Raw genomic sequence first — 16,325 nt, forward strand, 5'->3', positions numbered from 1 at the left:
CACGGATTTTCATATAAATCCATACACTTCTATATTAGTTCTTATGGATTATTAGATAAATCCATAGCTCCTATAGGGATTCCTATAGGTTCCTATGCAATTTTACATGGATTTTTTTGCTAAGGAATATATATATATATATAGTCTAAAACACCTTGAATATCACTATCACATTTTTTCGTTCTTAGTGATATTTCGCAATAATCTTGTTAATGCAGGTGTATTAATTAATGCTGTTACTTAAAGCAAAAAGTCTAAATTTTAAGTAAACATGCGAATGATTGGTCAATTTCATCAAAAGTAAATAGTATTTACCCGTTTTGAAAAGTGTTTATTTTTTTAATATTTATTGATGTGTGATCAAACATCTGTTTGTCGTCATCAATATACTGATAGGATTGGGTATATAAACCGGAAATTTTAGTGCAAGACACTCACAAGCAAATTCTTATTAACAACACTTTGATTTTATTCTCTGGTAAGGAATAAATAGTTTGTTACGTTTAATTTTTTTTTTCTAACAATAGTCATAAGAAATATTAATATATCATTATGTATAGTAAGATATCTATATATATATATATATATATATATGATTGAAAAGAGGTTTAGATCTGACCACATATAATTATATCTGATCAGATCTGTCCAGATCTCGTCAAATAGAGACAATTTAAAAATCTGGCCAGGTCTGATCAAATATAATTATATGTGGTCAGATCTAAACCTTTTTCCCCGGGTTCTTATATCTATTTATTTTTTATTTTTATAGGTTAGAATGATGTAAAAATTTTTTTTCCACTTCTACATGGAGCAATTATTCTCAATTAATATGCTGTGGTGCCACAGTAAAGCCGAACCATGTTGGCCACCGGAAATAAAAATATGCGCACGCAAAAAGGACTATTCCCATAGTAAAATTTACAATTGTCACAGTAATTTGTGATATGATCGTTGTAAATTTGACTACAGCCATAGTACTCTTGCATGTGTTTCTTTAAATTTTCGTCAGGTGGCCAACACAGTCCGGCTTTACTATGACACCACAGCATTTTAAACGAGAATAATTTTTCCGTGTACTTCTTACAATACAATGGATTTCATTAGGAGTTAAAATACTCATAAGCTATTAAAAATTTTTAACTTCCCGCTAAGAAAATCGACGATTTTCGGAAAATTCGGGAAGTTATTGTTTTCACGCCGATTTTCGAAAATCGAATTTTCATCAGATGTCAACGTTTTGAGTTCCTAGGAAGCTATTCTGACTATTTTCGGAATGATGTCCGAGTGTCCGTATGTGTGTGTGTGTGTGTGTGTGTGTGTGTGTGTGTGTGTGTGTGCGTGTGTGTGTGTGTGTGTGTAAACTCTTTATAACTTTTTAACTAATTAACCGATTTGGATGGTTACGGCGGCAATCAAAAGAGCTTGTTGGCCATCAACTTTTCTGAAAATTTCAGATCATTTGATCGAGTAGATTCAAAAATATTGGCGAATTTCGAAAAAAAAAATTTTTTTTCTATTTTTTAGTGATTTCTCAGAAACGACTTATACGATCGATTTTAAAATCTAATCAGCTCTAGAACTCAATAAAATACGTCGATTGCCGCCTCAATCATCAAAATCAGATAATTTGTGCGCGAAATCGTGGCAGACAAAAATGCTAACAAACTGTTTTTTTCGAAAACAATGGCATACTAAAGTATTTTCGGGCTCGAAGAGCTCGAAAATGATTTCACAACGTTTCCGAGCTCCTTGAGTTAATTTTTTTATTTAACGCATGGATCTTCTAAACTGATTCTTAATAAAGCTTTTTAGAGTACTACTATAAATCATTTTTTTCATAATTAGGCTTTCTATTAGTGGAATAACTATTTTTACACACTCTTATACTTACATTCTAATCCGATTAATCAAAGCCTTATATATATATCAACACACATATCCATGTAAGCTCTAAACAAAGGGGCAAATATATGTTCATATGTGTCTATATGTGGGCATATCCTAACATACATCTCTAGTAGCATTCTTGAGATAGTTCTAGATAAATCTGTATCTTCAGTCTTCAGCAAGTCTGCATCATCAGTTTTGAACAAGTCTGGGGCAAAACTTCTGTAAGATACGTTAAGGAAGTCTGTAGTAATACTTGCGTAAGACATGATACCTGCTCAAGATGCATTAGCTCAGATTTGCGGAAGAATTGCTTAAGATACCTGGACACGGATGCCCTCTTCGTTTCTTTCCGAGTCGTCAACTCAGTATTAGTTTAGTAAACTCAGTGGCGCTCACTAACTGGGCGTGTTTGGCCGAAATAAGTTTATTCAGAACTTCATTCAGCCAAACACGACCAATGTTTGAAGAAATTTTGTCGAGTGATAATATTTTTGATTTGTAGCAGTTTAAATTTAAATGAGAGCTACTGAATTTGCTAGAGGTACTGCGCTTGAACTTAGAGTGATTCGGAGATAAAGAAACCCGATATCTTAAGCAAATCTGCAGCAATTCTGACCTAACATTGTTCTATAGAATGTGTTTTGCTTAAGAATTGCTGCAGACTGTTTCTACAGACTTCCGAAAGTCTTTACGAAGAAAGCAAGACTTGATGAAATCTTTCGCAAGTATACTTATGAAATCCATCTTGTTCAACTCTTGCTTGAAACTTCTTTAAGAAACTTGCTGAAGACAATGCTACTAAGGATAATGTCTAGGTTAATAGGAAAAAAAAAATTTGGAAAATCCAAAAGTGCACGCCTCGAAAGCTCATGTTATGTTTTTTTTTAAAAGTTAAATTTCGAATGAAATTGAATATCCCGCTCTTTTCCCATAGAAATTTCCATAGTAAATATACGGTAATAAAAGTAAAAAAAAAAATAAATAAGGAGAACATTCCTAATGAAAAATGGCGGCAGTGTGTGTTTGTTTACATGTAAGATTGCCGGTTTTAACCGTAATGATTTATTTTTAAAAAAACGAGAAGGCCTACAGTAGTGATTTTCGAAAGGAACCTTCTTTGCTTATTTCTGAAAATTTTGAAAAAAAAATTAAGTAGTTTCGTCAAGTCGTTCTCGAGATATCCGTACCACGCCGTTTTTTTTAACCACAGACTAATGGACGTCCACGATAAATTTTTTTTAATGAACTTTTTTTTATATTAATACATATTAGACAAATTGAAAAAAGTATCAGGATTATTTATCAGTGTTTCAGCTTTATATTGATGTGTTTTTCATAATGTGTAAGAGTAATAGAAAAAAAATTTATGCACTTTAATGAGTGGAAATCGTGTGACCTTGACAGGCCGGTTATAAAGCACAACCTTTTCGCTTCGCTTCCGAGGCGTGCAATATTTAACAAGCATGTATAGATAAAAAAATATCTATCTGTAAGAATCGATATTCTGAAAATTATTTATCGAAAGTTAATCAAACGAAAAAATAACGGATTTCTGATATAGTCTTCCTCAATTTGAGCTCAACGACATTCTTGAGTTCAAATAAATATATCAGTTATTAAATTCGAAGAATGATCTGTTCTTCATTCATATAAATTATTGATCTCAATTATTTTTTATTACAGATAATAAAAAACTATCTCTCAAAATGAACTTCAAATTGACTTTCTTTATTGTAATTTTCGCCCTGCTGTCCATTGTTTCGAACCGTGCAGTTCAGGTAAGACCAATAATCCGTTTCTTATTTATATTTTTATATTTAATATTAAATTATTAATTTATTTTTTTATATTACAGGCTCTTCCTGGAGTGAGTATTAAAAAAATATTTTCAAACCAATTTTCTCTTACAAAATATTTTAAATTATTTATTTATTACATTTATATTACAGGCTGTCGGAGGTGGTGGTGTAAGTATTTAAAAAATACGTTTTTATCCATTCTCTCTTACAATATATTATTAATTATTTATTTCTTTCATTTATATTACAGTACGGAGGTGATGCTGTAAGTATTTAAAAAATATTATTTATCTATTCTCTCTTACAATATATTGTTAATTATTTATCTGTTTTATTTATATTACAGAGTGACGTGACCCAAACCTCGACCGTAAGTACTAAAAATAACATCTCATACATCATGTGGCAACAGTATATTGTACTTGATGTCACTAGATGTATACAATAGGTTATGTAGTTAATGCACAAAATAAAACGCCGTTAAATTTATAAACCCAGCGTCATGCAGCCAGAATTAAAAATAATTTACTTTAAAAAAAAAAAAAAAAAAAGAGTTCTCTACTTTATAAATTTAATAATTCGTTGAATAACATTAACTTAACAGAAAGAAAATCCTAAACTTTCCACCCGCTGATTCTTGGACTAAAAATTCCTACGCGGATCTTGTACACGGAAAAAACAATATAGTAGTGGCAATTTCCTGGGATAGTATTGAGTAGGGGAGGGTGGGGCAGAGTGGCCCCCCTAAGCCAATAATTATTTTTTGTGGCTTTCAACCATAAGATCACTTTACTTTTGTCCTATTTCGAACAAATTTATGGACATTTTGCCAAAATTCTGAAAATTTTTTTTTTTTTGTGGGGCAGAGCGGCCCCCCTTTAAAAAGTGATAAAAAAAATTTTTTTTTTCGTTTTTTTTTTTTTAAATTGTTTTCATCACTCAGAATGTATTTCTTTCTCTTGAAAACTATTTTTGGTTTTATATTACTCGAAAAAAATTTTTTAAAGCGTAAAAAATCGTTCACTCTCGATTACCTTAATTACTAATTGTTATTTAATAAAAAAAAAAATTAATTCTATAGTTTTACTTTATTTCAAAAATTTATCAACTAAAAAAAAAAATTTAATTTTTATAAATTTTTAGTGACCAAATTTGCCTCTTACATAAAGAAACGGCCGAAAAATATGAAAAAATAATTTTTTCGGAAGTTTCGGCTGGTCCATTTTGCCCCAGGTGTTATGCGTAGGGCTAGAAATGTGGAATTATAATAATTTTTTTTTAATTTGACGATAAAAATATGAAAAAATCACTTTTTCAAAATTTTGGGCTTGTCCATTTTGCCCCAAATGTCATGCGTAGGGATAAAAATGCGCAAACATATCGGATTTATAGTAATTAGTCGAAAAAAAAAAAAATTTTTTTTTGGTCAAAATTTCAGGGGAGCCTTCTTGCCACGGTCCCTCCCATATAAGAAATTTTGATAAGCTTACTATCCGTTCGAATTTATTGATGATCCGAATTATAGAAAATTTTAAGGGGCCCGGTCTACCCCCCCCCCCCTCCCCTCCCTACAAGTCCTATAACAAGCTTGTCTTAGAATCCTGCATTAATAACTTGTGACAGATTGATAGGTACATAAAGACGTAGAGTTGGCATTCCGTTAGTTTACGAAAGTCTGCCTTAAATTTTCTCAGAAAATCAGGGATTCTAAATCACACTGTTGACGAACCAGAAAGAATTGTATTTTAGTATGAAATCTCATGAGGATAACTTTAGGCTATTTAACGGCATATTCTTCGAGCATAAATTACATAAAATATTTTAAAATAAATTATTTCTCGCAATAAATATTATTCTTTATTTATTAAAATGAATTATTACAGAATTTCGGGATGGTTGGTACTGGCACAGGTGGTGATGCTGTAAGTATTAAGTAGTCCATTGCACAGCGAGTAGGCTAGGGGAGTCTTTATCCAGAAAGCACAATGTTTTCAGCACGAGTCGTAGATGCACGCTCACGAGCGTTAGCAAGTGCTTAGTATGCGCCGAAGACGAGTGTCAAGATCATTGTTTTTAACGGATACCCTAGCAGACCTGAGTTACCGTAAATTCATGGTATTTTTACCGTAAATCTACCGTAGAATACCGTAAAATTCGAGTAGTTTTACCGTAAATTACGGTGAATCCACCGTAAATTACGGTGAATCCACCGTAAATTGCGGTAAATCCACCGTAATTTACGGTAAATCGGTACTTTACGGTGGATTACCGGAAATTACGGCAGGTATACCGTAAATTTACCGTAATTTACGGTGGATTTTCTGTAATTTACGGTGGGTTACCGTATTTCCGTATTTTGCGGCAAATCCACCGTAAATTACGGATAATACACCGTAAATTACGGTAAATCCACCGTAATTTACGGTAAATCGGTATTTTACGGTGGATTACCGTAATTTACGGTGGGTTAACCGTAATTTTACCGTAATTTACGGTGGATTACCGTATTTCCGTATTTTGCGGTAAATCCACCGTAAATTCCGGAAAACCCACCGTAATTTTACCGTAATTTACGGTGGATTACCGTATTTCCGTATTTTGCGGTAAATCCATCGTAAATTACGGTAAAACCACCGTAATTTACGGTAAATCGGTATTTTACGGTGGATTACCGTAATTTACGGTGGGTTTACCGTAATTTACCGTAATTTGGGTCCGTCAGGGTAATGACAACCTACCTGCTATGCACTATACTTTATTCAACAAATGTCTGATTTTTGCGAATTATTATATCAGTAAAGTAAACTCTAAATCAGATGGGCTATATCAGATACTAGTTTTTGACTGCTCTCACTACTCATAATTTCCCTGATTAAATAAAATGATTAAAAAGTATTTAAAATGATTTGATTTTTAATCATTTTAAATACTTTTTAATCCTTCAAATCATTTCTCATCCTGTCTCTTATGGACATTTAACGTGTGAAATCATTTTTAATCATTTTTTTTAATCAGGGTTATTTATTTTTCTATTTTATTTCAATTAACAAAAAACAATCAACGTGTTTATATATATATATATATATATATAGACACCGAGATAAAAATTGTTAGATTGATTGTACTTTTCATTCCAAATATAATTAAGTGTCAAGAGATCATTTGCTCTTGTGATAATAGTAGAGTTTGTTTTTGAGATCGGTCGAAAATGATTTTGGAGAAATGTGTTTATGGATTCAAATGCGTTTGTTATGACCCCCATAATCAAACGCTATTGAAAACCACAGGGTGCCATTTTCATTTTGACAAATTATTAACCACCGATCAATAAACGACCGTTTAGGAATTGCTATGCAGATATGATAAAAACATAAAAGATATGAGTAAAGTATAGTTTCTAATCAATTCTCTCTTACAACATATTTTTAATTATTTATTTATTTTATTTATATTACAGAATGGAGGTAGTGCTGTAAGTATTTAAAAAATTTTTATTACCAATTCTCTGTTACGATATATTTTGAATTATTTATTTATTTCATTTATATTACAGACGGGAGGTAATGGTGTAAGTACTTAAAAAATATGTTTTTATCATTTCTCTGTTACAATATATTTTAAATTATTTATTTATTTTATTTATATTACAGTTCGGAGGTAAAAATGTAAGTATTTAAAAAATACGTCTTTATCTATTCTCTCTTACAATATATTGTTAATTATTTATCTGTTTTTTTTTTATATTACAGAATAGTCTGAAGCAAACCTCGACCGTAAGTACTAAAAATAACATCTCATACATCATGTGGCAACAGTATATTGTACTTGATGTCACTTAGATGTATACAATAGTTTATGTGGTTAATGCACAAAATAAAACGCCGTTAAATTTATAAACATAGCGTCATGCATGCAGCCGGAATTATAAACAATTTACTTTATTTAAAAAAAAAAAAAAAAAGTTCTCTACTTTATAAATTTAATAATTCGTTGAATAACATTAACTTAACTGAAAGAAAACCTAAACTTTCCACCCGCTGATTCTTGGACTAAAAATTCCTACGCGGATCTTGTACACGGAAAAAACAATATAGTAGTGGCACTTTCCTGGGATATTATTGAGTACTTTCCGTAAAAAAAAAAAATTTCAGACAGTACTGTATGCTATCTAGACTGTATCCAGTGCTGTCGGGGATAGTACTCAGTACTATCTAGACAGTAGTTGCCCACGTCTTTATATAACTATGGATCTTACTGCAGACACTGGCACAAAGTTTTAAATTAAAAGCCGTGTACAAAACTGAAAAAAAAATTTTGTATTATGTTGTACTTTCAGAATTGTACAAAAATATTGAAGATATCTTGTGCAAGGTGCACAGTCACTTTAGCTAATTTTGCACCAGAAATTATTCGAAGACACTAACGCATGTCTTACGGCAGATCTGCGCAAGAACTCTCATATTAAACTATCTGTCTCACTTCTGTCTCTGCCACTTTACCCTCTCCACTGGCATACGACATAGGATCCTGAAGTAAACCCGGGAAAAAATGATTAGACCTGACCATGCCTGTTCATGTATGATCAGGCCTGAAATTAGACCTGATCATGCCTGTTCATGTATGATTAGGCCTGAAATTAGACATGATCAGGCCTGATCATACTTGTCCATGCCTGTTCATGTCTGTTCATGTCTGAAGCGTTGAATACACTCAGGCCTGATCATGCCTGTCCACGCCTGGTCATGTCTGTTCATGTCTGAAGCGTTAAATACGCTCAGGCCTGATCATACCTGTCCATGCCTGGTCATATATGTTCATGTCTGTTCATGGCTGTTCATGTCTGCTCATAGATCTAAAATTTTGTTGACCAAGAATCTATCACGTATAAGATTTTTATTACTTGAAGTTCATACGAAACTTACTTTTCAACTAAATCTCTTAGGTCAGTGGTTAGCGAGTTACACTTTCGAGCGCAAGGTCCACAGTTCAAATCCTGCACACGCCCGAATTTTTTATTTTTTTTATTTTTATAGCAATAATTATATACATGTATAATTGAATATAGTTATACATAATTATATATAATTATATAGGGCCATTTTTTATATATAATTTTTTTACCCGGATGGGCATGAACAGACATGAACATACCTGATCAGACCTGAACATGCCTGATCAGGCATGGTCATTTTTCATGTCTGATCAGGCCTGAAGACTCATGCCTGTTCATGTCTGATCAGGTCTGATCATTTTTTCCCGGGTATATTTAACGGCGTATTCTTCGAGCATAAATTACATAAAATATTTTAAAATATATTATTTCTCGCAATAAATTGTTTTCTTTATTTTTTAAAATGAATTATTACAGAACGTAGCGATGGTTGGTGATGGCTCAGGTGGTTCTGCTAGGCAAAGTTAAAAATCCGTAAGTTAAAAATAAAATATTAAATACAATATAACTTTCTGCAAATAAATTATTAAAATTTATTTTCATTTATTTTAATTGCAGGATCCTGTCACACGGCAGATCAAGTGCTCCGAAGTATCGACAGACCGCTGATGCCGAAAGGAAACGAAATCTTGGATTGATTACAGAATACTTTAATCTCAATAATAAAATAATATTTTAATCGCATTGTATGTCGGGTTAAATACTAAATACACTTTATCAGCATCATATTTCATGAATTTTTATATTTACCCTTCCATTTATTTTATAATTAATATAATTAATTCAACTCTAAAATTGTACCTTGAGTAAATAATTTATTAATATTTTTTCGATCTATTTATTACCCGGGAAAAAATCATCAGGCCTGATCGTGCGTTAATCTCATGCCTAAATGTTCGCCAGTCATCAGCATTCAGGATGAATGCTCATTAGGGTGTCCGTTATTTACCAAATTAGATTTTTTTACTTGGGTATGATATAAATCATATATTTGTGATCCAAAAATAATAAAAAAAAAATAAAAAAGTTTATTCTAATGCCGTTTAACCCTGCACGGAGAGAAAAATATCGCCAGAATGACTATCCAATGTATCCTCAAATGACGTATCATCAGAATAACGATTCGTATACCTAATTTAGGAATACTCTCATATTAATTTAATAATCTATAGTATCGTTAAAAAAAAATTTGGAAAATCCAAAAGTGCACGCCTCGAACGCTCATGTTATGTTTTTTTTTTAAAGTTAAATTTCGAATAAAATTGAACATCCCGCTCTTTTCCCATAGAAATTTCCAGGGTAAATATACGGTAATAAAAGTAAAAAAAAAATAAATAAGGAGAACATTCCTAATGAAAAATGGCGGCAGTGTGTGTTTGTTTACATGTAAGATTGCCGGTTTTAACCGTAATGATTTATTTTTAAAAAAACGAGAAGGCCTACAGTAGTGATTTTCGAAAGGAACCTTCTTTGCTTATTTCTGAAAATTTTGAAAAAAAAATTAAGTAGTTTCGTCAAGTCGTTCTCGAGATATCCGTACCACGCCGTTTTTTTTAACCACAGACTAATGGACGTCCACGATAAATTTTTTTTAATGAACTTTTTTTTATATTAATACATATTAGACAAATTAAAAAAAGTATCAGGATTATTTATTAGTGTTTCAGCTTTATATTGATGTGTTTTTCATAATGTGTAAGAGTAATAGAAAAAAAATATATGCACTTTAATGAGTGGAAATCGTGTGACCTTGACAGGTTGGTTATAAAGCACAACCTCCCCGCTTCGCTTCCGAGGCGTGCAATAAAGATACGTATTTGGGTTAGGTTAAGTATTCGTTTATTTAATTTAACAATACGACGAATAGCCTTTGTAACGATATGTAGTTTCGTTAATATAGGTATCCGTATCGCCAGCGTGAGGATCCGTATAGCTAAATTGGCTATACGTATCGTCGTTCTCGGTTGCCGGATGCCTAAATACAGAGTGTGCGCAATAGTCATGTCAGCGATTTATAAAATGCCTCAAAGAAGGATACGGATCGTCATTTTGACGATCCACTGTGAGGATACTCTGTATAGCTGAATTGGCTATACGGCGTATCGTTAAGTAAGATGACTATACAGCGTATAGCCAAAATAGCGATACGTATACTTAATCTGGCGATATTTTTCTCTCCGTGTGCCTAAGTAATGATACATTCTCATTTCAGTACAATGAGAAAAATGTAATTACTTGCTTAAAAATGAGTGCACAGTAATGACTAATACATATTTTTGTAGGAAATTTCCCGCTCTTCAAAAAAGGTCTCTTATGTTTTTTTCGTGAATCCAACTGTTTAAGAGATATTGAAGCTCAAAGTTAGATTTGTTTAAAAAAATTTGCGGTTTTGTTTGAAATTTTATAACTCTCTAACACCTAGACATAAAATTAAGCGCTGTAAACTTTCTTGTAGGAAATTTATTGCTCTTCAAAAAAGGTATCCAACACTTTTTCCCTAAATCCAACCATTTGAGTGATATCGAAGCTCAAAGTTGATAGATTTAAAAATGAATGTTTTTCGATTAAAATTCTATAACTCTCCAGCAAACGAATATTTACGTAGGCTTTTAACAGCTTTTCGTCGGAAATTTACCGCTCTACAAAAAAGGATTCTTTAATTTTTTTGATAAACTCAACCGTTTAAGAAATATTTAAGCTTTAAGTTGAAGGAAAAGTTTCACAAACCAACACAAAATTTTGCTCTGATAATATAAAAAATTTCTTTTTTTTCGAGCTTAAATATCTCTTAAACGGTTGAGTTTATCAAAAAAATTAAAGAATCCTTTTTTGTAGAGCGGTAAATTTCCGACGAAAAGCTGTTAAAAGCCTACGTAAATATTCGTTTGCTGGAGAGTTATAGAATTTTAATCGAAAAACATTCATTTTTAAATCTATCAACTTTGAGCTTCGATATCACTCAAATGGTTGGATTTAGGGAAAAAGTGTTGGATACCTTTTTTGAAGAGCAATAAATTTCCTACAAGAAAGTTTACAGCGCTTAATTTTATGTCTAGGTGTTAGAGAGTTATAAAATTTTAAACAAAAACGCAAATTTTTTTAACCAAATCTAACTTTGAGCTTCAATATCTCTTAAACAGTTGGATTCACGAAAAAAACATAAGACCTTTTTTGAAGAGCGGGAAATTTCCTACAAAAATATGTATTAGTCATTACTGTGCACTCATTTTTAAGCAAGTAATTACATTTTTCTCATTGTACTGAAATGAGAATGTATCATTACTTAGGCAGGGTTAAACGGCATTAGAATAAACTTTTTTATTTTTTTTTTATTATTTTTGGATCACAAATATATGATTTATATCATACCCAAGTAAAAAAATCTAATTTGGTAAATACCCGTTTAAAAAAAATTCGTTCCAAAAATATTCCAAAAAAGTTCAGCATATGGAACTTCTAAACATGAGACAGATTAGAACCTCGAATGGAACTTTTTTGGAACGTTAGTCATTTTGATGGTAAAAAAAAAGTTGTTATGAGCGAATTTAGAGTCAAAAAAGGACGCTCTTGGAACTTTTTTGGAATTTTTTATGGACGTTTTTTTTAGTTCTATAAAAAATTCAAAAGTAGTGATTTTTGAACTATTTTGGCATGTTTCTGGAACGTCTTTATTCTACAAAAGATGCAAAAGAAGTGATTTTTGAAAGTTTTTGGAACGCCTTTTTTAGTCCATAAAAAGTCAAAAGTGGTGATTCTGGAACTTTTTTGGAATCTTTTTGGAACATCTACTTTAGTTCTATAATAGGTTGTAAAGTAACGATTTTTGAACCATTTTTGACTGTTTATGGAACGTCTTTTTTAGCTTTCGAAAAAGGCCAAAAGTGGTGATCATGGAACTTTTTTGGAATGTCCATTTAAAATTCCAAAAATTTCTAAGAACGTTCTTTTTTGACTCTAAATTCACTCATAAAAATTTTTTATTTACCATCAAAATTACTAACGTTCCAAAAAAGTTCCATTCGAAGTTCTAATCTGTCTCATGTTTAGAAGTTTCATATGCGGAACTTTTTTGGAATCTTTTTGGAACAAATTTTTTTTACACGGGTAACGGACACCTTAATGTTCATGTAAAATCATACTGAATCATACAGGTTCACGCATGAACGTTTATTGCCCTTCATACATGGTCAGTAAGCCATTACATGACTTCTTGAAGACGCCTTTCTAAAAACCATGTAACAGAAGTTGATTTGTATGCGGGCTGGGCCCTTACCAAAATAAAAGGAAAATAGTCAGTAAATTAGAAAAAATTTATTTTACTCACAATTTATACATTTTTTTATATAATTTAAATTCAAATAAACAAAAGTCGTTATTTATAAATAGAAGTATAATATTCTTCTTCAAGATCGTATAGATCCGCGGCCATGTCATCACGCAATGTAGCGAGTTTTTGATCGCACTCGGCCTGTTTTTGTCTGAATAATTTTGAATTTGTTGCAATCGCTTCGTTTACTGATGGAAAGTCATTTAAAATCAGGTACTGTTTTATATCCGATACCAACTTCATTAGGGATTCACCAGCGCGTACAATATTAGCAGCCCGTACGTGCATTTCGTAGGTGTCCTGCTCACATTGAGTCATTCGCGATAGCTGTGAGTCTGTGTCACCTTTTCCCAGCTTCAGAATTTCTGTAATAATTTCAATGATTTTTTAGTAACTTCAGTATTTTTTTTTATTTTTAATTAAGACATTAAAAAATTCAAATTCTATGACTCGTGCAAATATTTCAGAAACTATCAGTCTTAGGGCCAAGTATAAAGAGACCAAAATTGTCCAAAATTAAATTCTCTTTGGAAAGAGTACCCACAAGCCCCATTTATTCCAAATTTTTACCGTAGGCGCAATAATAATAATAATCGCTAGTACCCATTATATTTATCTCGTAAACTATCATTCCGAGGAAAAAATTATAAGAGTAAAAAATTATAGGAAATTAAATTTCCTCTGGAAAGAGTACCCACAAGCCCTATTTGTACCGAATTTTTACCATAGGAGTCATAATAATAATAATTGCTAGTACTCATTATATTCATCTCGTAAACTATCATTCCGAGGAAAAAATTATAAGAGTAAAAAATTGTAGGGAATTAAATTTCCTCTGGAAAGAGTACCCACAAGCCCCATTTATTTTTAATTTTTACCAGAGAAGTCTTAACAGTAATAATTATCACTACTGATTATATTCATCTCGTAAACTATCACTCCGAGAAAAAAATTATAAGAATAAAAAATTGTAGGAAATTAAATTTCCTCTGGAAAGAGTACCCACAAGGCCTACTTACTCCCGAAATTTATGAGTAACGATAATAATAATGATTACTTGCATACCCCCAATTAAGAAAAATTATTTGAAATGATTAAAAACAATTTGAATCGACTAATAGATAGATGTACACTTAGCATGGATTGAATCATTTTTCTTAATTAGAGACTCGTTGTGTTTATTAGGGTGGGCCAAAAAAAGTGACTATTTTTTTTTTCTTTAGTTACAGTGAAAATATTGTTTGAGATGATGAAAAGAAAATTCTGTTAAAATTTGAGCGCTTAACATTAATATTAAGAGGTGCCTATTTGCAATTTTTACTTCCCTTTTCTTAATTTATTTTTCTCAGAAAATGTGGCGGGTACTTTATAAAGTAAAATATTTTTTTCATTTTCAAATCATATTTTCCAAGTAAAAATTAAAAATATTGTGAAATTTACAATAAACTGTTTAAGGCTAAGCTTTAACATTAAATAACTTTGAGCCGAGTGGAATAAGCAAAAATTCATAAGAGACCTTTTTTGTAGATCATCCAATTCCCTACAAAATTAAGTATCAATCTTTGCGATCCGTTGATTAGATGCTGAGTAATAAAATTTTAAACATAAAAATATTTTTGTCCATGTTAAGGGGGGGGGGGGGTAGGGTTTTTAAATTATTTTTGAAAAATTTTTTTTTAAATTTTTTTTCTGAATGAACAATATGTCAAGAATATTGTGTACAAATTTTAAATCAATCCGAGTAAAACTAACGGAGTTACAGCGTTTCAAATGACCGGCCGTGATACCTGATTTTTATACCTGCCCGACCTGCCCCTACATACCCCTAGTCGAAATCAGCTGCAATTTTCTTTGTTCTTCCGAATCCCTTTCTCCGGCAGTGTGTCTTTCAAAGGATGTAAACTGATGACTCGATATAAGTATAAAAATTCATATTCTTTGATTGATAGTTTATTTCAAATTTTCACGAATAAAAAACTTTAAATGGATTTTCCCGAAAACGTTATTTTTAAAGTCCGTGAACATCATAACTCAAAATGTACTGAACCGATCCCTTTGAAAATTTAAACATTACTTCTTCACATAAATCAACAGGTAACTACGAAGAGTTTTTTTTTGTTTTTCATTTTTTTCTATTTTTTAATAACAAATTAACCGCGATTTTTTGAGCTAAAATCGCGTTTTTCACTTCCAAGTGCTGCAAAAAATCGAAAAAAAAAAAAAAAAAAAAAAACTCTTTGTGGTTACCTCGAGAAATACATCAACTTTAAAATGCATATCAATTTTTTTTTTCCGATGATCCGGTAACGAGTTATGATGTTCACCGCAAAACGACTTTTTTTCGAGGTGCCTCCGGAGATTCAACGTCACCGGCTTATTAATCAATATTTTTCGTTAAAAATTTTTTCTGATATTCTTTAAAAGTTGTACAATAATATGTGATTAAGTTTAATGAAATTATATTACTCATCTCGCCGGGAAAAAATCACAAAAATATGCTTTTTTTTTGCCTTTAAAACCCTACCCCCCCCCCCTTAATTTAAAGGGAAATAAAAAATTGCAAATAGGCATCTCTTGATATTAATGTTAAGAGCTCAAATTTTAACAGAATTTTTCTCCATCATCTCAACCAATATTTTCACTGTAACTAAAGAAAAAAAAAAGTCACTTTTTTTGGCCCACCCTAGTGTTTATCTCGTAAACCATCACCCTGAGAAAAAAATTCAATCAGTAAAAAATTGTAGGAAATTCAAATTCCTCTGGAAAGAATACCCACAAGCCTCATTTACTCCTGAAATTTACACTAGTAATTAATAAAAAAGTATTTAAAATTACAAGTCCTCAAAACTGCAAAAAATAATAATTACCTTCAAAATTTTCCAACATTGATTTAATATCATCCTTCAATCTAATTGTGTACGATTTAAGTAATGCTTCTTTACTTTGCGGTAATGTGCGTACGCTACTCATCATATATTTATATATATTTATACACTAATTACTCAATTTATTTTTTAAAATAAACAAATAGTTCCTCGTGTTTATTATTACTCTCATAACCTCGTCATCTTTACTCGGCTTCTACTTTTTTCTTCTACTTCACCCCGCACTCCTCTCTCGCCTGCGCAGTAGATAACAGAACTTCACTCTTATGCGCAGTAGGTAAAATAAACTTCTTTTCTCCTCATCCTTACCTTCCTCACCTATTGCGCATGCGCACTTCTCTAAAACAGCGCATGCGCATGAATTTTATTTCCCGCGGGAATTAAAAAATTTTTAAAAATTCAAATTTTATATTTTTTATCGATTTTATGAAATTGAAAAATTTATAAAATTTTTTTTGAATTTTCAAAAT

At 31.4% G+C, this 16,325-nt stretch overlaps 2 protein-coding genes across 2 annotated transcripts; one reads left to right on the plus strand and one right to left on the minus strand.

The window, feature by feature from the left end:
- Window positions 1-427: 427 nt before the first annotated feature.
- Window positions 428-9,371, plus strand: LOC130677247 (uncharacterized). Its single transcript, XM_057483931.1, has 13 exons — window positions 428-478; window positions 3,577-3,671; window positions 3,749-3,760; window positions 3,843-3,860; window positions 3,943-3,957; window positions 4,039-4,062; window positions 5,576-5,614; window positions 7,150-7,164; window positions 7,246-7,260; window positions 7,343-7,357; window positions 7,442-7,465; window positions 9,061-9,117; window positions 9,202-9,371. The coding sequence occupies exons 2-12, from the start codon at window positions 3,600-3,602 to the stop codon at window positions 9,109-9,111; spliced, it is 300 nt and encodes a 99-aa protein (XP_057339914.1). The 5' UTR covers window positions 428-478; window positions 3,577-3,599; the 3' UTR covers window positions 9,112-9,117; window positions 9,202-9,371.
- Window positions 9,372-12,939: 3,568 nt separating this feature from the next.
- Window positions 12,940-16,072, minus strand: LOC130677705 (mediator of RNA polymerase II transcription subunit 22-like). The gene is made up of 2 exons (XM_057484551.1): window positions 15,838-16,072; window positions 12,940-13,335 (listed from the first exon to the last, which is right to left on the minus strand). The coding sequence occupies exons 1-2, from the start codon at window positions 15,941-15,943 to the stop codon at window positions 13,016-13,018; spliced, it is 426 nt and encodes a 141-aa protein (XP_057340534.1). The 5' UTR covers window positions 15,944-16,072; the 3' UTR covers window positions 12,940-13,015.
- Between the last annotated feature and the right edge of the window lie 253 nt (window positions 16,073-16,325).

Source organism: Microplitis mediator, chromosome 11 (assembly GCF_029852145.1).
Source record: "Microplitis mediator isolate UGA2020A chromosome 11, iyMicMedi2.1, whole genome shotgun sequence".
Classification (NCBI taxonomy): Eukaryota; Metazoa; Arthropoda; class Insecta; order Hymenoptera; family Braconidae; genus Microplitis; species Microplitis mediator.